Source organism: Haliotis cracherodii, unplaced genomic scaffold (genome assembly GCF_022045235.1).
Source record: "Haliotis cracherodii isolate W230 unplaced genomic scaffold, xgHalCrac1.p SCAF_17, whole genome shotgun sequence".
Classification (NCBI taxonomy): Eukaryota; Metazoa; Mollusca; class Gastropoda; order Lepetellida; family Haliotidae; genus Haliotis; species Haliotis cracherodii.
The window spans coordinates 29,273,612-29,296,340 of NW_027266272.1; the positions used below are offsets into that span (position 1 = coordinate 29,273,612).

General features: G+C 41.6%; 1 protein-coding gene and 1 pseudogene across 1 annotated transcript; one reads left to right on the forward strand and one right to left on the reverse strand.

Moving 5' to 3' along the window:
• Nucleotides 1-1,702: 1,702 nt before the first annotated feature.
• LOC139465045 (centrin-1-like) lies at nucleotides 1,703-11,674 on the reverse strand. The gene is made up of 4 exons (XM_071246737.1): nucleotides 11,327-11,674; nucleotides 4,130-4,224; nucleotides 3,309-3,432; nucleotides 1,703-2,893 (listed from the first exon to the last, which is right to left on the reverse strand). The coding sequence occupies exons 1-4, from the start codon at nucleotides 11,459-11,461 to the stop codon at nucleotides 2,810-2,812; spliced, it is 438 nt and encodes a 145-aa protein (XP_071102838.1). The 5' UTR covers nucleotides 11,462-11,674; the 3' UTR covers nucleotides 1,703-2,809.
• Nucleotides 11,460-15,003, forward strand: LOC139464771 (uncharacterized; annotated as a pseudogene).
• The last annotated feature ends 7,726 nt before the right edge of the window (nucleotides 15,004-22,729 follow it).

Genomic DNA, 22,729 nt, shown 5'->3' on the forward strand with positions numbered 1-22,729 from the left:
TGACGAAATTAGTTCGAAAAATGCCTCTGTCCACCCAGCAGCAAAAGGGTACCCGGTAGTATGGCAACGATGACTGTTAACCTTCTATCGCCTCATATGCAGCTTGGGTTTAATCCCCAGGGAGCTGAGAGGTACAGTCGAGTGCACACTGACAACGGGCCGGGGTAATCATGATGCACCGCATTGTGCATGCAGGAATCTACAGCATCGTATGTACTGTACTCATTGCTACATCTTTGTTTCAATGTTTCTGTTTACAAAACCAAACGCGCCGTTTTCGACTTATAGTGGTGCATGCAAAAGTTTTATGAAAATGTGATGGTTGCTATAACGACATCTGTTTCCTGACTGGTCGAATCTCTAGTCATGAATAATGAAATAGCTTTAGTATGCATGTGTCACCGGCTTGTTAATGTGTTTGCATATTTATGCTTTCAACCAGCTGTTATCTCATTTACTGGATTTCATATAAATTTAAATCTCGCGTGACCCACATGTATTGATTAGGTCAAATATCTAACATAAGGGGTCTGTGAATGTTTTTGAGTAAATAGGCATTCTAAACTTCAATGTTGTATTAGTTTGTAAACTATCTCTCGACTATGAGGTGAGGAGAAATTGGGTTTAGCGTCGCATTCAAGGTTAATGCTCTTACATAGCGTGTACGTACGTAAAAAGTCCGTACTCAAGCTGGTTCATCAGCGCTAGCCCACTGACATACCATGCCGCAGTATACGGCCACCGAGCCGACCAGGCCCCTATGAGTGCCGAGCGCCAGGCAGGGTAAGAAAATGGGGAAAAAGAATATAGCGACGTGCATCCACGCGTATGTGCGTGCGTGCGTGCGTGCGCGCACTAGTCCGGACAGATGCCGATTTTTAGTGCTAGCCCACTGAGGTACCATGCCGCAGTTTAACATGAATACCCAACTCAGACAGTACACTGACTCCGAGCCGACCAGTCCTTGTTTTAGCCCCTAAATGCCGAGCTCCAAACAGGGTAACAACAAGTACCATCTTTTAAAGTCTTTTGGTATGACGCGGCCGGGGATCATACCCCGGACCTTCCGCTCTCCAACAAGACCACGGAGGCGGTCTCTCTGAGTGAGTGAGTTGGGTTCAACACCGCTTTTAACAGAAGGCATTCCAGTTATAATTATTTGGGGGGAAAGCCCGAAATGATGCAGGTCGTAGATGTTGCCGCTGTCAGAAATATTCAAGCTGTAGCATGGTGACTTGTGATGGAGTCTGATCTAAGCAAACCAGTGGTTGACAACACGAGTATCAATCCACCTCGTCGGGGTATGACGAAACACAATCAGCCAGGTTACACCTTGCAACACCCGATCCTCACGAAGCACATTGAAATATAATAGTTCAAAATGAACGAGTTGGTTTAACGTCAATGTCGGTTATATCACTGTGCAACATCTTAATATAGGCGGCAAGCCCCAAGTGATGCAGGGCCCCGTTCTATAAAGCGATCGAGTATAGTAAGCCTATGTTAAAGTATAGGAGCTACGATCAATTTAATTCGCTTTGATGATCGGGGCCAACGTTTACCGCTTTGGTGAAAACCACAGGCACGGGCATGGTGCCGACAAACCTAGAATCAATCAGGGTGAAACGGATTCGACTCCAAGGTCACAAGTCTGCAACGCCTAAGGGAAACAACTCTGCACAGAGAATAGATCAAACGAACACCAACTTAATGTTATTTATTGTTTCTCTTTTCTGTAATACAAAGTGGTAATTAAATGAAGCAAAAATAAAAGTTTCTGAACTTGTCTACAGTTAATACACAAGCAGGCTTACATAGACATTTGACAGTAGCTGACAGACGATTTTAACAGTTCAACATTGATGGGTCCACTTTCTCCAAATATGTCCCGACAGTGACGATTCAGAAAAACCATGCTGTACGCTCTGTACACAAACAAGTTTCATATATTTACGTATTCAAATATGAAAGGTCAGGTAGTACAACTTTCAGTGTTTACATAGATTCGCCCTTATCTCCCGGACAATTTATACCGAAACAAACCACAAGTAGTTATTTTTCAAACGATCATACTGTTACCTTATAATACGATGCTCAAATATCGTTAACAAAACAACATCAACAATCAGTGTCTGAAAACAACTTTCAAGTGGAACTATACTACACGTTGTCACTGTCCAACTGACTAATTACCGACCTTGTGACGTAATATATTAATGCTCACAATCCAGGAAAAATGCAATTTTTAGGTACCGTTTGTGCGAGATGAAAATACCCTTTTCTCCAATAGAATCTAGGAATGACATATGTATGATAAAGAGGTTATCACTCTTGCGTCTTTATGCTTGCTAAATAAAATGTTTATTCTTAATTCAGGATATTTACCGACCCAAAGCACATCGCATGATAACCTCTGTGTACAGGTGAATGCGTAACGGAAGTGAAACGTGCATTTAATACTATGTGGTCGGGGACGGAGATCTTGCGCCGATTTTGGTATTATATATTGCGTCATGTTAGGCTGGGCAATATCAAGTAGCTTCACACGCTGTACTCATGTTGAGAATCGAACCCGGGTCTTCGGCGTGATAGCCAACGCTAGGCTACCCCACCGCCCCGTGAACTCGTGTGTTCACAATGTAGGATTCATATGGACAGTTAAGCATGGACACTAAACGTGTACTTTGGAGACTGACAGTCGAAGCCACTATTAGAAAGATTATGAAACTGTCTATGCTATGACCAAATTGTACATTAAAAATCTTCGAGTGAAGGTCAAGCTGCCAGTGAGCAAGAGGCGGAGGCTTGGCTAACTCTGGCTGCGGAAGACAGCCAGGAACTCCTTCACGTTGACTTTCCCATCGCCGTCGCGGTCAACCTGTTTGATGATAGCCTGAAATATAAAGAATCAATATATCATTATTATCATCATCATCATCATCATCATCATCATTATTATCTGTGAAGATACTGCCACACATCAGGAACAATCGGTGTTAACGTTTTGGGACAGAATGCGTTCCATGAGCAGGCACTGTGATGGAGTGTCACCCCGTGCACGTGCAATTCATGCTCTACCTATATTCGTCAATTCGCTGGTTTCATAGTGCTAGTCTACTGAGATACAATGCTGTACTTTTAACATGGATTTCACAACCAAGGCACATTATACCGACTCCGAGCCAACCAGTCGTTGTTTCATATCCTTAACGCCGACTTGCCGAGCGCCAGGCAGGGTAAGAACAAGTACCATCTTTTAACGTCTTTTAGTAAAGTAAATTTACTTAAGAAAGATTGAAATTTCGTACCGCTGCAGTTTCATCGGTGATTTTTGTGCCGCATGAACTCAAAGCCTTTTTTATTTCACTGGCATCAAGGGTTCCACTGTTGTCCGAGTCCAGATTCTTGAATGCTTTCCGAAGTTTGGCTTCACTGGAAACAAAGGGCCAATACAGTGTCACGATTGTGTTACTGAACAGCTTGACATGTCCGATACTGGCGGGATCAATAGCTATATTACTGAACAGCTTGACATGTCCGATACTGGCGGGATCAATAGCTATATTACTGAACAGCTTGACATGTCCGATACTGGCGGGATCAATAGCTATATCAGCTATGCATTGTGATACTGTTCAATAGAACATGTATGTATGTATGTGTGTGTGTGTGTGTGTGTGTGTGTTTGTGTATGTATGTATGTATGTATGTATGTATGTATGTATGTATGTATGTGTATGTGTATGTGTGTGTATGTGTATGTGTGTGTGTGTGTATGTATGTGTGTGTGTATGTATGTGTGTGTGTCTGTCTGTCTGTCTGTCTGTCTGTCTGTCTGCATGCATGCATGTATGTATGTGGAGGTGGGAGGGTCCCAGATGGTACTCACTGAGTTAGCTGATGAGACAAGAGCCCAGATTATCGATAGTCGATAACTTCATCTTTCGACAAGCTAGTGATACCGGGGACCTATTTTTCCCTGGAATCCCCACGTGAGATATGTCAAGGTCACTGCCAAGGGAATCCACAGATAGGATGTTTTTTTTCAGTGTGAGATATTTGGATTACGTGTCATGACACTTATAAACAACTTCAAGCAATGACCTCACAGTTTTAGATATTTGCTTACTCGAGTCGGGACGGGGGAAGTTTTCCCAGCGCTGTCATATATTCTTTCTTTGTCACTTTACGGTCACCGTCTTTATCGAACTCCACGAACATGTCCTAAAACAGAAATGACAAATGATAAACACAAACATCAAACAAACCTTATACTTTCAAAGTAAATGTGTCCAAATAAATTTATTCATAACTGAAACAGAAATGACGATGCATATACATAAACTAAAAAAGTACGAAATGTCAGTCTAAGCAAACACAAACATCAATCTTATAAACGTACGCAAAGTAAATGTGATCGTATTAATGTATTCATAACAGAAACATATAATGTATTAACAACAAATATTCTGTTCAAAACGTTTTTTCAGGGCATCAAGTATGATCAGTGCTTTTTTTTTAAAAACTGAGGTAAAATACTTTTTTTGCAGTATGTTTTTTGATCAAATTATTGTTTTCAAAACCGTTCCAAAGTCAACAATGGGTCGCACGGGATTTCATACATAATTAACGTTCGTGTCCACCCTCGATAGTCGGTCTCGTGGTGTTCACTATACCTACCGCCGAACACCCCGCTACCACAGGTAATTTTTGCTGAATCTACGACTTATTGACACAATCTGTGCCTGCACATATAATCTATTGTCTGGGCTCAATAAGCTCCTGCAGCTGCTGTGCACGATGGCTGTGCACGATGGCTGTGCATGATTCACTGCCACAGATGTTTATAACGCTATATAATTCACCCCCCGCGATTATACAGCACATGTATTACAGGTCCTCTGTATGCCGGGGATCCGTTCCACCATACCTTCGTTTAGAGTCGCGTTCCAATGACATTACTTGCAACATAGCTTCCCAAGTCAGAATATGCTGTTGTATCCCCACTGCACGATTCCCTTGTTAATAATACTAATACTAGTTCTAGTACTAATAATGTGTGTGTACTTATATTCCGCTAGACTCAATACACAGCGTGCATGCTCAAAGCGTTAACATTATTGCCCTGGTCAATGGATCAGTGTGCACTCGATCTTCATTCTCAGCTCCCTGGGGAGTATACAACGCAAGCTGCCTGGCAAGGCGCTAGAAGGTTAGCACTTACAATACTCAAATCTCAATTTTGAACGTTATTTTATTGTTACTTCCGAAACGAAGCTATGTGCTGAATGGGTTCAGCTACTTGTCAAAATAGAGTTGATATATAATGAGATGGATAATTCAGAATGAGCATGTATACGCTGTTGGGTTTCTAACACGCCCAGACTTAAGTGGAGATTAATAAATAGTTTCTGAGATTGCATCCACTTAAACCACGATCGAGCAAACAGGTGACCCTCGATGACCTCATAAATGGACTTGCTTGAACTAACGCTGGGGAAAAGCTGTAAATTAGACAAGACTCGAAAATAGATATGATGCTACCTTGCCTAATAGTTTTAAGTAGCTTAGAGCCACACCACGACGTACACTCCTATGGGGATTAAGGAGTGTACGAACGCTACTATCAGGCATGGTACATATCAATAACATAGCATTTCCCTCCCCATGTGACAGCGCAATATGAGCGGGATTCTCCTAAATCAGTTATGGAGTCGGTATTGTGAAATCTTGACGCCTGACTCTTTGTCAAGACACGGGAACTCATGCTAGGCATTCCATCTCGATACGCCCTATCATTACTAGCAACACAAGATAACGGAAGTGAATTTGTAGAACACTCAAACACATCTTGAGTTGAGGTGACGACAGGGTGTCTCTTCGTGTGCTTGTTATTAAAGGCGGACTTCGCTATGGCAAATAGTCTGTCCCAGCAGGTTTGATCTAAGTTCTTCAACGACGACTTTTAAAATACTACTATACACACAGACATTAAAATACTGTCTTAATTTCATACCTGGCGATAACTACACAACCTAGATCTAGACTGGACACGGGCTCCTCACCGTTGAACACCATTTCCACCCCATCCCCCCCCCCCCCCCCCCCCCCCCACCTCCCCACCAAATTAAAGAGGGGCTTGGCTCGGGCGGGAATAGATCCCGGCGCAACCTATGCTGGTCGCGAGACGACTAAATGGATTGGGTGGTCAGGCTCTGTGACTTGGATGATTGCATTGTGAAATAGGCACCTGCCCGATAGCCCGTGGCTACTTTTTCTTTTTAGCTAGTGACCATGAAATCTGGGTAGCCTGACTGGCTAGCTTCATTTTCTGTCAAGCTGTAAGATATACACCTTCCCCCCCCTCCCCCCTCCCTCCCTCGGCTCTGAGTCGTTATACTGTGTCTGAGTGGGGTATCCATATTAAAACTGTGGCATGGTATCTCGATGCATGCATGTCGCCATAGAAGCGCATTAATCTTCAACGCGACGTTAAACCTCATTTCACCCCACCTCTGCGTAAAGATCTGAGGTCGCGTCAGGTGAATTCTCCATTCAACCAATCAGCGTCGAGTGAGCCAAGCATTCAGACAAACATATCAGATTTCCGTATCTCAAAGACGAACACAATCGAGGATGTTCGAAAGCGAAAATACAATGCGCCGATATTCTATTGTATATTTTGTACATCCTGGGCACCGGAGCGTGGAGTATGGGTATCTGTAAGGTCATGAGTGTTAGACTGTCACCAGATGTGATGGTTGGCTGACATTTAGTAGTGTGTAATTGCTTCGATTTTGATCCAGAAGAACATACTGTATGATTCATGGACCTGAAATAGACCCTGAGGCGGCGATCTCATGGCCCTCTGAATGCTGACTATACGGAGTTCAGGTGGATTCTTTCAAGTGAGAGTCCAGTCTCTCAGACACCACTCCGGGATTATATTTAATATATCTACAGTTATTAATTAGTCCAATTACAAAGTGAGTGAGTTTGGTTAAACGTATGATTTTAGACTTTAGTGAAATTGGATATGGTGCTGACTGAGCTAGCATTAATGCATAGGTTGAATCTGGGATTCGAATCCAGACAGACAGCCTGGCAGGTTTAACCTCCAAATATGATGCTAATATATGAAAGATAAAACGCATTAAAATATTGAGCTGTTCCATACGGACCTAGAAGACACTCATAAAATACAATGAAACTAAACTTAACTTAGATTAGAATACAGAAACTGTTACAGTTAAGTGAATATTTGGCACGAATATACACATTGACATGGCCTTGTTTTAAAATGTTTGGCAGATGAAAATGTCACACGTGACAAAATAATCTTTTTTTCTCAACATCATTAAAAGACACATGATGAAACTTGAATGCATTTTATTTTCCAGAGTGTAAAGGACTGTAAAAAAGCATGATATTCATCCTAAATACATTTTTACAATAAAAACATTTGATCTCAGGAAAAGGGCAGCTATCATGTCCCCCAAACTTCAACTCTTAGAGGAACAATACTACATCTGCAAAATACCAATACCCTACCACGAGCATAGAATTCAGAAGCGCTAAGGGACCCAACCCTGCACGGCATATTGGTCAGCCGTTGCTCCAACTACACCGAGTAAATTGTTAGTTCCTCTCAGTTTCATAACTTCAACAATCTTCGGTCTCTGGGACGATACTTACATTTGTTATTCTTTTTAAATGTTTAAAGACATTTGACATGTCAATTTGTGTATGCAATGATGCTCTGCTTCCTCATCCTGTTCCCGGTAAAAATCGCACGTAGTTAGGAGGCCGATGATCATCAGTGCGTTACTATATAAGCTGACGTTGCCCTTTTGAGCAAATACGTAAACTGGTTCACATCACACACTTCGTGATAAAGTATTACCCGAAAGTAACGCACACACTTCTGCAGTTTGACTTAACTACGGTTCCAAGAAAGCGATATGCCATATCGGTGTAATGACACCACTTCCGGTTTGGAGCACGTAATGAAACCAGACGCCCCCCTGCCTCAACCTCCAAGCTTTTGGTTATATCTAATTGCCCTGAGGATCTATTTCCTGTCTTGACTGCACATGCTGTGAAGTTAAACCAGAACGTCCTACATGCCGAAAGAGAATTAACATTAATTTTTCATATGCATTTTCCTTACAGTACTTTCCGAATCAGTTTCTTGTTTCCACATCACCGTGGAGGCTCTGTGCTAAAAAAAAAGCAATCGAGGCTTGTCGTAAGAACTAATCGGAGATAATTCTCGGTGACTTGGTTGACTGAGTGGCATCTACCCTAATATAGGTCCTGGCTTGTGTGGCCCAGATGAGGACAATTTACAGGTCGCCTTGACATCAGGAATACTGCCGACTTGCGCGTAAAACATCAACAATTGACAGTTCTATCCGACATGGGCTAACAGAATAGTTGGGTTATAAACGATTCATTTATTGATTATGAAAATCCGTTCGTATCCCACGCTTCAGTGATTTGGTGGAATATGCTTGAAAGTAGGTCGAAAGTAGGTCAAAGTGACCTACATTTGCTGGTATTTTCCCGCTACTGAAGGTCGCACAGTGGCCTATTACAACTTTGATATGTTTTTATTTCTTGTCATTTCATAAAATATACCGGCTGTGTCAAATCAAAGATTCTCTGCATACGTAAGACTGCAGGGAACAGTGGATTCATGTTGCCCACTTGCAATAAGAGTAACCTTCACAGCGACCTTGAACTTGAACGCGGGTCAGTGAACACTTCTTCCGTTCCGAACTACATAAATGTGCTTACGACCATCATTTGACCTTGAAAATAACCTTGACCTATGACATAAAATATGACTTAAAATTCCTCAGGCCTCTTACGAAATTATACTTGATAGGATATCGCCGAGATATCTCAGCACACCATCAGAGATCCAGATAAGCTGCGTATCTGCGTAAAAAACGCATCAGAAATGCAGAAATACGCAGTAAAATAATATCCAAGCGTATCAAATACGCAACGAACATTACAGATACGCTACAAAAATAAAACTTGTGCGTATATTCAAAATATTGTGAAGTAACCCTGCGTATTCGACTGGCAAATCAGCAACTTATTTTGAAATTATAAACGGGCATTCCGTCAACCTTGCCAAACTCCATGATGACAGTTACATCATGATCATTTGCCATCACACTTTCTTGTGGAAGTATCGTGGTATTTTTTAGTCCTATAAAGCTCTCGAACCCACACAACACCAGTTTGCAGGGGCTAGATGAATAGTGCTTTTAAATATTTAACTTAAATACCCACATGTGTAAAAACTAGTGGGTAACAGAAATTTGAATACCCAGATAGAATAGCTGATACGCAGTGATTTTAAAATGCATGGGTAAAATACCCACAACACCAAAAGCTTATCTGGAGCTCTGCACCATGATGCTTTCAAAAACAGAGCCCGGAGCGGTGACTGGCAAACTTCCAACAGCAACATTCCATCAAAGGATTACAGTCTAGAGTAAACTGGGACAGTGTCTATGTAATAAGGGACAGTCCATTTAATTCTTGGGGTGGGGTTAGGTTGGGTGAGTGGTGGTGGTCTTTCATATAGAATATTTTGGTTCCTCTTGGAACTAAAGATCATTGTTTCAGAACGTCCATCATGTCCAGTGAACGATTATTTTGCTTGTTGTTTGTTGTATAACGCCGCACTCTTTAGCAATAGTCCAGCTATATGACGTCGGTCTGTAAATAAGTCGCCTCTTAGGACAAGCATGTCTTGCTGAAGACCCATTTTAACCCGGATCTCCACGGGTTATTTGTTCCGAGAACTTGAGATCAGATAGATTGATATACACAATACAACTTCCGTTCTCAGGCAAAACAATGGAGTCCATCGTTTACAAACTAGCTGGGGCTGCCAATTGGCCTCAGCTCCGTATCCCTTTAAATTCTTCTGAGGGTTCGTCCCTATGTGACGCTCCTCTATGATATACTATTCTGATATAAACTTTTGATATGCCAACAACTGGGGACCAACAGCTCATTAATATTTACTGACTCAGATTCACATGGCGTTTGACATATTCAAAGGCTATCAAAGCTGTTTATCCAATTACGTTGATATTAACACGACATTAAATGTGACAATTTAAAATTCGGCTGCAGCTGACTTCATTCCAATTCAGAAATATTCGAACTGAGTTACATTTTCGCTAAAGCTATTGCACAAGTTTCATCCTCTATTGCTACATGTGCGCGATATGTTAATAATAGGTGATTATCTATCAAGACATAAATGTGTAATATTGTATATATATATATATACGAAAAAAAACCTAGCAATGACTTATTATTATAATATCTAAAAACCCATTGCTTTTCTTTATACTATACACATAAATACGTCGATATAAAAAGATCAAGGTCATAAAATCGAATTAGATGTAGACGAAAGTGATATCACAAGATCGATGACTCACATCCTCTAGGTCTCTTTTCTTTGAAGATTCAAAGTATGTTAGTGATTAACTAGACTCAAGATAGACCCCATAGACTTCAAAATTCAAAACTTCAAATTCAGATGTTGCTTAGCAGTTTGGTTGTGCTTTACAAAAAGCTTTCATTCCAATGTTGTAGAGCAATTGAAAGAGAAGGAAGCCCGACGCGGAAAAGTTCTTTTTGACCTCATTAGCATTGAAACTGTATTAACATGATTAAGCTACCGTGGAATGTCTTGACACAGTACAGAGTGGAATGGTGTGTACAACAGTCTGGCTAGTATGTAAAACAACATCGTCCATATCTCCTTCCTAAAACTAACTTACAGTTATAAACACGGGTGTATTATGATCAAGTACTTTGAATATAGAAACACGACCCCGCGCCTCCATTCAAAGCTTGTCTCCCGGCCCCAGGCGCGCTGTGCAGTCAACAACAGCAAACACTATTTCACAAGAGCCTGGGTCAGCAGGACATATCGCGTTATCACGGTCAATAAACCCCAGGATTTCTACTATAAATACAAATGCATCGAGATTACAGACTGTACAGTCAGTGTAGATGACAAAATTACTAAAGACTATACTTTTAAACATGACGGGGCCATGCTTGTCCTGTGAATGTCAAGACGCAAACATGTCACGGGTAACTGCGTTTTACGCTGCGAAGGACATGCAACGGTTGCCACTTGTATACCAGTGGTTTGATAATTAATCATCAAACGTACAGGTAGTATATACGTTCACGTGCTAACATTAACTGTATTCGGTATGTTTTCGGAGTTGTGACTTTGATGTTATCACGAACTAATAAAAAAACATGTTTTACATACTATGATGGTCTGATCGTCAAATCCGGAACCTGCAAGACAATTCCTCAGCTCTTGGATGGAGAGACAACCGCTCTTGTCAGTATCAGCGGCATCGAAGAAGGCTTCATACCTCTGCAATTCTTCCTTGGTCGCCATGTCGGAGTTTGTGGGACGGGAGGTTCAGATGTTTGGTCGTGAGGCGCGACGAGACGAGACTGGCTGGCTGGCTGGCTGGCTGATAGTGACGGAGCTTGTGTGGAGCAGGCAGTGATACAGACAGGTTGGGACACACGCCAGTGAGCACCGCGGCTTGCTGAGAAAACTGTCACCTGACCTGGCTGTGGTCCGTGCCGCACGCCCCCACCACTCAGATACGCAGGTAAACAGGTTTAGAAAATAACGGAAGTGTTTTTACGTCCAGGCGACTGTCGTGTACGATTTCTACTGCTGCCGTTTCACGCAGGATATTTATGAATTTGCTTAAATTTAGATATTTTGCATTTATGGAGGTAAAAACATGAAAAACATTTGAACACTTTGCGTAAATAAACAAGTGAACAATTATTATCACAACCTGCTTATTTTATAATTAATATAATAATATGTAGACAATTGCCGTAAATAAGTGACATCGTTCAGCGCAATAATGCAACAAAAGTATTTTTTTAGGAACCAAAATTTAAACAAATTAATATTTCAAATTCCAATTCTATTTACTATTACTATTCCCAATTAAAAATATACAATTTAAAAGGGAAAGACAATTTCATGTGTGGGAAAAAGCGGCAACAAGTTACGCTGTATGCCATAAGTGGACTGTTGTGTAGAAAAAGACATTAGAGCTAACTATTTGTTTGTACCAAAACAAGCACACCTATGTAGGTATGAATCAAACCAAATATCGGTTACACCTACTTGGGTTGTCAGTCCAGATTTGAAGAGGTCATTCCATGACGATGTCGTATTGGCCACAGTAGATATACTCTTGAATATTTACTGAAAGGATCCCCCGTTTTGTATATCCCTGTAATGAAAGAATCACGATGAAGCATGTCCTGCATGACTTAGATTTTTCCATCCATAAATGATCCTTTTAATCAGATAATCAGATTAATTATTGTTTTTTATAAAAGAAATTGAATTAAATGATACATTTTGATGTAGAAAGTTATGTATTTATAAATTGGTAGTGTGTGATGATTAACTGAGAATGTTTGTGGCTGTGCCCTTGATTGAGGGTTTGAAGTAGTATAAAACTATTGTCCCCCTGAGAGGGTATGTAAGCCCACATCGTTCAAAGTATTTTTATATGTCTGCCAGTGTTTTAATCGAAGAATATTTGTTTGTTTTAATCTCTGGCTAAACCTTGTCCATATTCAGCAGTGACTAAAGGGATAGTGTAAATCCTGCTGGGGTAGCATGCAGGTAGAGGTCCCCATGGTCCCTAGTGTGGTGGCCTTACTGGGTTGCTGGATCTCTAGCCCATGTGTTGTATTGTATTGTTATGTTCAGTCATAACGTTGTATGGTTATGTGCTAGTTGTAATATATATCTGTTATACTCTCGTTGTTGTATTGTCCTTTGTTGACAGGTTGATATATGCTCTGAATGTATTTATTTTTCCGGTATAACTTGTTCTCGTCACGATATGGCTGAAATATTGCCGATGTGACTCATTCACCTTTACCTAAGCCTGTGTTAGAAAGCAAATAGCACAAATTCATATGGATTTCGACAATATTCAAACAAGCGTTCTTTAAAATTGCACAATAGTTCCTACCTTTCTGTATATATTATAGTTAATGAAATGATTTAACACCCGCGTAGCTGTAGATGTCAAATAGTGTGTATAATACTGTCTCTTTAGAAATCTTTGCCGACAAAACTCTTAGTGTCTCCCAAGAGTAAACAGTGCCTGAAGATATGAATCTATATTGCAAGATAATCCTTTGTGACATTGATGGACACTTCAGAATATCAGGTCGCAAATTGGTGCTTATTCTTCAATGGCTGGCTCTGGCGCGTCTCCTTTCTTTCAAACGTGTTGGCTGCCCACGTGACAGAAGAAAATGTGACGTCAAGGGGAGCCCCCTTTCAAATTAGGCCACGGAAGCGTCGGTCTCTTTGGGGTAGCGCACAATGTAGTTAAGATAAATACACATTTATTCAAGCTTGTATTGCAAAAATAGAAGCAATTTAGTTGAATTTTTGATAAAATACTAATTCTACGTCTGGCTACATAATTTGCAAGCATGCATAGGCACACGAGATAACATACTGTGCATGTCAAAAGGGCTTGAATTATGAACAGCACTTACGCATGCGTGCACATTTTACGTCACGTGTTCAAATTCGGTTAGACATTTGTTTTGTTGTACTGCTTTTGTTAGCGAGTGAGAGGTCACCAAATTTATATCAATTGGCAGTAGATCGATGCTGGAATCGAAGTAACATTGTTTTGTTGCACAGACAAAATGCCTTGAAAACAATGATAATGATTCTCCCCGGAAGCTTTTTTACGCATTGACCAGGTCACCAGCTCTTTTCACTATCTCGGCCTTACAGGGTACATTTGAATAAAACAAAATATATGCTCAAACACAAGTTGTACATACAATGCGGATAACGTTAAGAGCATAAAGACATAATTATGGCCTAATGCTAAACATCGACTGGTTTCAACCGTTTAAACATGTTAAATATTCCGTTGGTGTAGTATAAATGGTTGTTTTAAACATGCCACGCGAAGAACGGTTCCAACGTCAAAACATTATTCTGGTCGGCGTTATTCCGCACATTTCCTGGTGATCCTGGAAAACGAAATTACAGTGGTTTTAATAGGGAAGAGTGGCAAGCTAGGACACACGAGAACCACATTGCTCAAGTTCCACAAATATCTTCCAGTACAACAAAATGAGAACGTGAGAGGCTAGAACCTTTGTATGGCACTCGCTACTCAGTTCTATCTGATCTTTTGACATTATCCGCGTGTCGGTGATAGAACCCATGAATAGTCTTTTTATGGGAACTGCTAAACACATGTTGCATGTATGGAAAGACAATGGCGTGTTGACTAATAAGGACTTTGACTTAATTCCGACCAACATCGATGTTGCAGAATGCGCAGGTGATATTGGCAGAATGCCTCGCAAAATTGCCTCTGGGTTTGCAGGTTTTACGGCAGATCAGTTAAAGAACTGGACTCTCCGCTTTTCAATATATGCTTTGAAAAGCATTATACCTGATGAAGACTTGGGATATTGGCGTTACTTTGTGCTAGCTTGTCGATATCTGTTTTATCGTGTAGTTACAATAAGTGATGTCAAGATGGCAGATGCATTTCTGTTGCGATTCTGTACTTCCTGTGAACGCCTTTATGGAAACGAAAAGCATTTGCATGGTCACACGATAGACTGTATCTTTAACTTTGGACCAGCTTATTCATTTTGGTTATTCAGCTATGAACGCTGCAATGGAGTGGTGGGGAACTTCAGCTTGCTGGACGATTTGTATGCCACTCCCACCTTCTTGGCTTGACTCTATCAGATGATTTCCAGCTTGCTGAAACACCCCTACCAGTATATATACTGAACTTGTTTCTGGTGCAATGGCTGGAAGGCTCGACACAACCAGCAACGCTATTACCAATCTCACGTCTTTTGGATTCTGGACCGTGTTGGTCTGACATTCAAGTTTAATACAAACTACGTGGTCTCACTATTGAAGAAGCGTATTGGTCAAACAATGATGGCGACATTGACTTGAGTATATCTCCAAGACCTGGCAAAGTGCTCCGCTACAGCGTAGAACTCTCAGGGGAGCTCAGACCACATCTCTTTGCTGAAGTGAGGTGATACCGGGAACATCCAGATGAATTGAAGTACCACTGTGGTACACCAGTCAAAGCCTGGCATCCGACAATGTATATTGACAATAGTCCCGCATCGTTCATGCCAATTCAACGTGTCAAGTGTAATTTCATAAATATACTCGTAAAATGTAAAAAGAAAGATGTGATGTTTACGTTACCAAGGGACAGATATGTGATGGTTTAAATGAAATTGCTCTGTTAAATTGTACATTATAAATTGTTCAAATCGATAAAAAAAAATCTTAGATTGTATATGTTCATATTTGTAAAAAGCCGGTATTCATGTTATTATAGTTATTTTATCGTCATTGTTCAAAACTACTCTGAACTAATTGTATGTATAGATCTTCTTATTTGTAAAAAGCTGGCCTACGTATTATATATATTATTATTGATCTAACCTTTACTGTAGTCTGCTCAAATATTCTATTTCTTTATTTTGTAAAATGCTATGAACATAAATAAAAACAAACTATTTCATAACCCTTCAAATGTAGTTGTCATTATGAAAATAGTTTTGAAATATTATTGTCACATACACAAGACTATTGTCCGGTACATAACCCTTTGTGATATTTTCAAAATCAACCACATACTGTAAGAATCCCTTACTAAAGTAAATAGAAACTGAAATCTATCCATACATACAAAATTGTATATTTTTTGGATGAACCAAATTGTATATTTTTGAATATATCATTTATACAAAATTGTATATTTTTGATATATTGGAATTTTCCCTTGTGCCGAGAGCAGTCACTCGCTGACAGAACACGTGTAGAGGGGTCCTGTGATGATAACTGAAGCCACCGACACCATGATGCTTCCTCCTCCCCAGCGGTTGACCTGTTAGACACAGCAGTTGGCGTAACGCTCATTACGTCGTCTCCACACTCTGATGCGGCCACCGGCGTGAGAAAGACTGAGAAGACAACTTGTTGCCACTGTTGATGTCGCCAACTCGGGTGTTGTTGGGATCACTGCAGACGTTGTTGACGGTGACGTTAAGTCGGGAGGGGCCCGACGTAAGGACGACGAATCTGATTCCCGCCGCTCTTAGTCGACGACGAACTGTGTCGACTGACACGGGATGACGTGGACCTTGAATGGTTGCAGCTGTCCGTGTTGCTCGGCGCTGTCGGTCACACAGATGTGTCACCCGGATGTAACGGTCCTGCGCTGAAGTAGTGACCCTCGGCCGTCCAGAACGAGGCTGATCTTGGACACTGCCTGTCTGTTGATGCCTTGCGACCAATCTGGTGATGGTATGCACATGACATCCAAAGTCCCTCGCCACTGCAGTTGACGTTGATCCGGCCTGTAGCATCCCTATGGCAACGCCTTCCCAGAGTTCAGTTAATGGAACCATGTTTCCCGTCCTTTTTCAAAGTCGAGCGTGAAATGCCTGGTGTGTTTTTTTTAAATGGTGGCTTATAACGGATGGACAAGGGGGGAAATGCATTCATGTTTGCTTGTGATTTGCGCTGCACGTGCAAAAAATGTCAAACCAGACGAAACGACTGCGTTCCCGCTCAAAATGAATGATGTAAATAGGGAATAGTGTTTCTTCAGTACGTATGATGATACCCCGACAGAGGGGATCGTTGCTCATAATATCAATCACTGGATTGACTGGCCAAGATTCGATTATTAACATGCCGTTGTCATATGGCTTGAATATTACTCAGTGCGGCATAAAACAACACACAATATAAACATTATCGCATGCGTCCCCTTAAATCATCTCTGTACCCATGGACCAAAGTAGCTTTAATTTGACATCTGTGTTCAGGCATCAGAGATATTTAATGCCAAACAAAAGCATGATCATGTAGAACTGCTTCCATTTAGATATTGACTTCCAATCTGAATATTACTGATAGTACTCAAGGATATAATTTTTATACGAAGTTCAAAAGGAGTAAACCCCCTCCCCCCCCCCCCCCCCCACACACACACACACAAACACACACACGCACACACTGTGGTCTGTAAATAATCGAATCTGGACCAGACAATCCAGTGATTCACATCACGAGCATCGATCCACGCAATTGGTATACGATGACATGCATCAACCAAGTCAGCGAGCCTGACCACCCGATCCCAACATAATTTAACACAGTCTACGAGATGAAAACTGTCCTACTTGGCTCCGCCTCTTCCTTCTCTTTTTATGGTCAGTTGACAAGTACACCTACAATTTGGGCAATCTGTGCCTCTCACATCCTTGATTATCCAGTGTGTTACTACAAGGTGAGGGGTAATGGGGTTTAACAAGGCGTTCAAGATTGCGCATGTGTGTCTGTGTGTGTCTGTTTTACTCCGGACTGATGCCGGTTTTATAGAGCTAGCCCGTCGAGTTTAACATGAATATCCACCCCACTTACACACAGTATACTGACTTCGACCAGTCCTTGTTTTATCCCCTCAAAGCCGAGCACGGGGCAAGGTAACAACAAGTAACGTTATTGTGTTATGACGCGGTCGTGATCGGGCAGACACTCTATCCACAAAACCACGAAGGCGGTCCGTAATATTGCGTTACTATGCTGATATAAATAACGTCATGAGATAAATATTTTTACTGGCCATGACGGGCGTTGGCCAAGAGATGTTTAACCTACTTTCCATTCATCATGATGTCAGGCTAAAATAGATCTTCATTTGTCATAGAAAAACCTTGCGACCTATTTAGTGTTTTAATGTGACAATAAGATCTCGCCATAGCCTGAGGATATTGTGCTAGTAGAATGTTTTATGAACCCCAGCGTGTTGTTTCAACAGACAACGTATATAGTTTATATAGTACGTATGTAATTGCGCTGGGACAATGTCTTTGTTCAACGCAAGGCACTAATTACAGAAGAAGAAAAGAAGAAGAAGAAAACAGGATTATAATTTATACTCTGCAATTATAAAATATTTTAAACATAGTTACATAAACATAACAATTTTGAAAATAGCAAAGTCCAGCCTCAAAGGGTTATAAGATACAAAATGATCTATATACATACAAATGCAAACACACACACACACACTTAGTTAAAACTGTATGAAAGGAATAGTTTAAACACGAGGAATAATTAATTTCGTTTAAGTGAACGTATTTATGAAGTAGTAGATGAGCGTTTGTACATAAAATAGAGAGTCCGGCTAAAGACTGGGAAAGTATGTCATGATAGGAGTCGTTATAGGTCATTGCAATGTCTAGACATGCGGGCACTAGACCGTTGATAAAGGTCCATCTTTAACGCTACATGTGTGCATAGATAGAGATTACTACACGAGTGCCTGTCAGCTACCATTTATCTTAAAACGAGTTGTTCCAAAAGGTATTTTAATAGATAGGTTTCGAAACTACGAGGTACAAGGTGATGGTATCTGACGGACACGAGTGCAGTTATCTGTTAATTACACACCCTAAAGTCGCATCATTTTAGCACAGAATGGACGCATCCTGCGTCTATTCTCATGACTGCAGTGGATCCGTGAAGATCCGGGGTAGAATAGATCTTCGACAACCCATGCTTGCCGTAAAAGGCAGGCTCGCTGACTTGGTTGATGCATGTCATCGATCCCAGTGATCGATGCTCATGAGATCAATCACTGGATTGTCTGGTCCAGACTCGATTATGTTCAGACCGCCGTCATATAGCTGGAATATTGCTGAGTGTGGCGTAAAAACAACAAAGCAACCACCCATAACTGCATGTAGTGGCTCATTATTACCGTGATTCGTCTGTAAACCGGGTGTAACTCTATTGGCGCGTAGCCCGTCCCTGGTGTTGCCGAGCCCACCCCAATCTTCGCCGCCTGTGGCAAGCTGGTTGAGTCACATCCTTGACAGGAGACCCGTGAAGATTCCGGGGTAGATGTCTTCAGCAACCCATGCTTGCCGTAAAAGGTGACTATGCTTGTCGTGAAAGGCGACTAACGGGATCGGGTGGTCAGGCTCGCTGACTTAGTTGATGCATGTTACCGATCCCAATTGCGTGGATCGATGCTCATGATATTAATCACTGGATTGTCTGGTCCAGACTCGATTATTTACAGACCGCCATCATATAGCTGGAATATCGCTGAGTGCGGCGTTTTACAACCAACCAACCAACCAACCAAGTTTACTTATGTCAGTAATGAAAATATAAACTTTAAAGTAGGTCAAGTAGAGAATTTAGATAAAGTGGGCATAAATAGATTTTTGGGAGGTTCACCCACTTATGGATATAAGGATCTAAAGTGTGTGTGTCTTGTCCAGGTATCGTTGTTTAGGCCTGCCACGCCCAGGTCTCACTGCAACCCCACCCACTTGACGATACCCACAGTCTAGAAATTACACTTTTTGTTTGACCAAACATTCGTGCGACTTGGAATACTGACGTCTCCTTCTCTCCTATCGCCATATTTTCTGTTCATTGAGATACTGTCTCAGACATTTTAAAGCGTGTGCTCAGGTCGCTAGCATTACAGTTCGTTTTGCTCCAACTGCTATAACTGCAATTCGGGAATAGTCTATTAAATGTCAATACGGTACACGGCAATGAATACCCTGAACCCTACAATATCTGCTATTAACCGGTGTGCCCCGTTCAACTTGAACACATAACATCATGATAGTTTCTAAAACAACTTTTTCCAGTGATGGGATGAAAAATAACAATCGTGTTGGTATGTGTACAGGTTGATGTCTTCAACGGGTATGGGGGCACAACGGTAGTAGGAACAGCGCAAAGACGTTCTACATATACTCAACAACAAAAGTTCCTGTGACACCAATATTTTAGTGTATTTTTCAAACAAGTTTGGTTTTCAATATTGTAGTACATGTATGGAATCAAGTCACAAAAAACGCAACTGCTACAGAAAAGCATGCATTCCATGAGAAAAGTTGACTTTTATGCAAGCCCCATGCATTTCACTACCCAAGAAGGGGTATAAAACATGTGCGTTAACGGGATTCCATGTACATTGTTTAGCATCGTGCTGTCAACAACCACTCAGAATAACAACAAGATTACACAATTATTCAACATTACGAAATGCCACGCCTGTCCGAAAATGAGCGTCTGCGAGCCATTGGTATGCTTGAAGCAGGATCGAGTCAACGTGATGTTGAAAGACAATTTAACGTCCATAGAAACACCATTTGGTGTTTATGGCAACGTTGGCAACAGACGAATGCAGTCAGAGACTATCCTCGGAGTGGCAGGCCATGCGTAACCAATAATCGACAAGACAACTGGATTCGAACAACACACCTACGAAATCGATTCCAGCCAGCAACAGTGACTGCAAGAAGCATCCCTGGCCTTAGACGAATATCTTCACAAACCGTATGTCGCCCCCTCAGATGTTCAGGGATTGTTGCCAGAAGACCCGCCAGACGTCCCATTTTGACAGGAACCGACGTCAAGCACGTATACAGTGGTGCAGACAGCGTCTACGCTGGACGGCCATGCAGTGGGGACAAGTTCTATTCACTGACGAGTCTCGTTTTCACCTCTGCCACAGCGATGGACGGATTCGAGTGTACCGACGTCGAAGTGAACGTTACGTCAATCATTGTGTTATGGAAGAAGATCGGTTCGGAGGCGGCAGCGTTATGGTATGGGGTGGGATTACAGCAAGACAGAGGACCCGTTTGATATTGGTAGAGGGAAATGTCAATGGACAGCGCTACCGGCCCTGTTCTACCGTTTTTGCGTCGTCATGGCCAAGGCATTACCTTTCAACATGACAACGCCCGGCCTCATATTGCTCGACTTGTTCACGATTCACTTCAACAAAACAACGTGAATGTCATCTTCACTTTGTGCGACGCCTGGTCCATTCCATGAGACGAAGATGTGTTGCTTGCATCGCAACCAGAGGTGGACACACACGCTATTGATTTGTAAATTGACAATTTGGCATGTTCATGTTTATTTTATGAAATCACGCATTTTCTGAAGTCAGTATGGCAAATTAAACCATTTGAATACTTACAGGAGTCTTTTTTCTGTTGCAAACCGAAATTGTTTCAGATTTGGTAAAAAACGTTGCATTATATCTTATTCAATGTCACAGAAACTTTTGTTGTTCAGTATAGTATCTGTCGTTGTTGACTGACAAGGTGCGATCCTCAGCTCATGTGAAACAGTTGATTTGTAAGGTGCATTATTTCTTTCAATGTGAAGCAGAAAGAGGAAAACCAGTTTATGCCATAAATAAATACTTGAAACGAGCTTCTAAAGCTCTCGGTATGCCTCGTAACAAGCTGAAAAATGTTATCCGTCGACGGGACTCTACGGGACTCGACGGGACTCCAGTAATGAATATATCAAAACCATGGTTAGATGCATGTTTGTTGTGAAAGGCGACTAACTAGATCGGGTGGTCGGGCTTGCTGACTTGCTTGATGTATGGTACCGTACCCCAATTACGTAGATCGATGCTCATGATATTAATCACTGGATTGCCTGTTTCAGACTCGATTATTTACAGACCGCCGTCATGTACCTGGAATATTGGGTTTATGCAAAACATCGCGGGATTGTGACGAGGGAATCTATCACGTTGTTTTCAAACTCGAGGTGATAATCTATTAATGAGTACCGCAGTTTGAAAACAGGGAAATGCGAGCATCATGGAGACTAATTTATTTCATATGAATGGCCTTTTTCGGTGTCAATGGAAATTAAAAATGTCTGCCCGTGAACGTTCAATATCAATTCAACAGTCAAGTATTGTGAATAAATGTAATAGTGAACGTAACGATATCTAGCTCAGTCGGACGATACCGAGCAGAAAGTGACTCATTAAGATTTAAAGGGACACCCGTTGCGGGTTAACCCTTATTGAACCCATTTGGCACATGCGTAGTTTGCTTCAGAGCTCAATATCTTCATGTTCCTTTTTTGTTGTTGCAGGAAATATTTTGAAAATCCTTTACACAAAGTATTTCTCCAAAACAATCGTCCTCTAGCCATATAATCACTCTGGAAACCATGAGTGAGTGAGTAGGGTTTTACGCCGCTTTTAGCAATATTCCAGCAATATCACGTCGGGGGACATCAGAAATGGGCTTCACACATTGTACCCATGTCGGGAATCGAACCCGGGTCTTCGACGTGACGAGCGAACGCTTTAACCACTAGGCTACCCGACCACCCCCTAGAGGTGAGGTGAGGTAAAATTGGGTTGAACGTCGCGTCCAAGATTATTGCAGTTATAAAGCGACGTGCATGCACGTGTGTGTGGTGTGTGTGTGTGTGTGTGTGTGTGTGTGTGCTTGCTTGTACTAGTCCGGACTGATGCCGATTTGTAGAGATAGCTCACTGAGATACCATGCCGCAGTTTAACATGAATATCCTACTCAGACACAGCATACGGACTCCGAGCCGACCAATCCTTGTTTTAGCCCCTTAATGCCGAGCGCCAGACAGGGTAACAACAAGTACCATCTTTCAGCGTCTTTTGGTATGACGCGGGCGGGGATCGAATCCCGGAACTTCTGCTCTCCGGGTGGACACTCTACCACTAGACCACGGAGGCGGTCGTGACATAATAAA

Excerpts from the sequence above, each read along its gene's own strand:
- LOC139465045 (XM_071246737.1), bottom strand. The coding sequence starts at position 11,461 with ATGGCGACCAAGGAAGAATTGCAGAGGTATGAAGCCTTCTTCGATGCC. Across the intron at positions 4,225-11,326 it reads TTGACGATCAGACCATCATA|GACATGTTCGTGGAGTTCGA; the intron begins GTATGTAAAACA and ends TTTCTGTTTTAG. Across the intron at positions 2,894-3,308 it reads TCACCGATGAAACTGCAGCG|GCTATCATCAAACAGGTTGA; the intron begins GTACGAAATTTC and ends TTTATATTTCAG.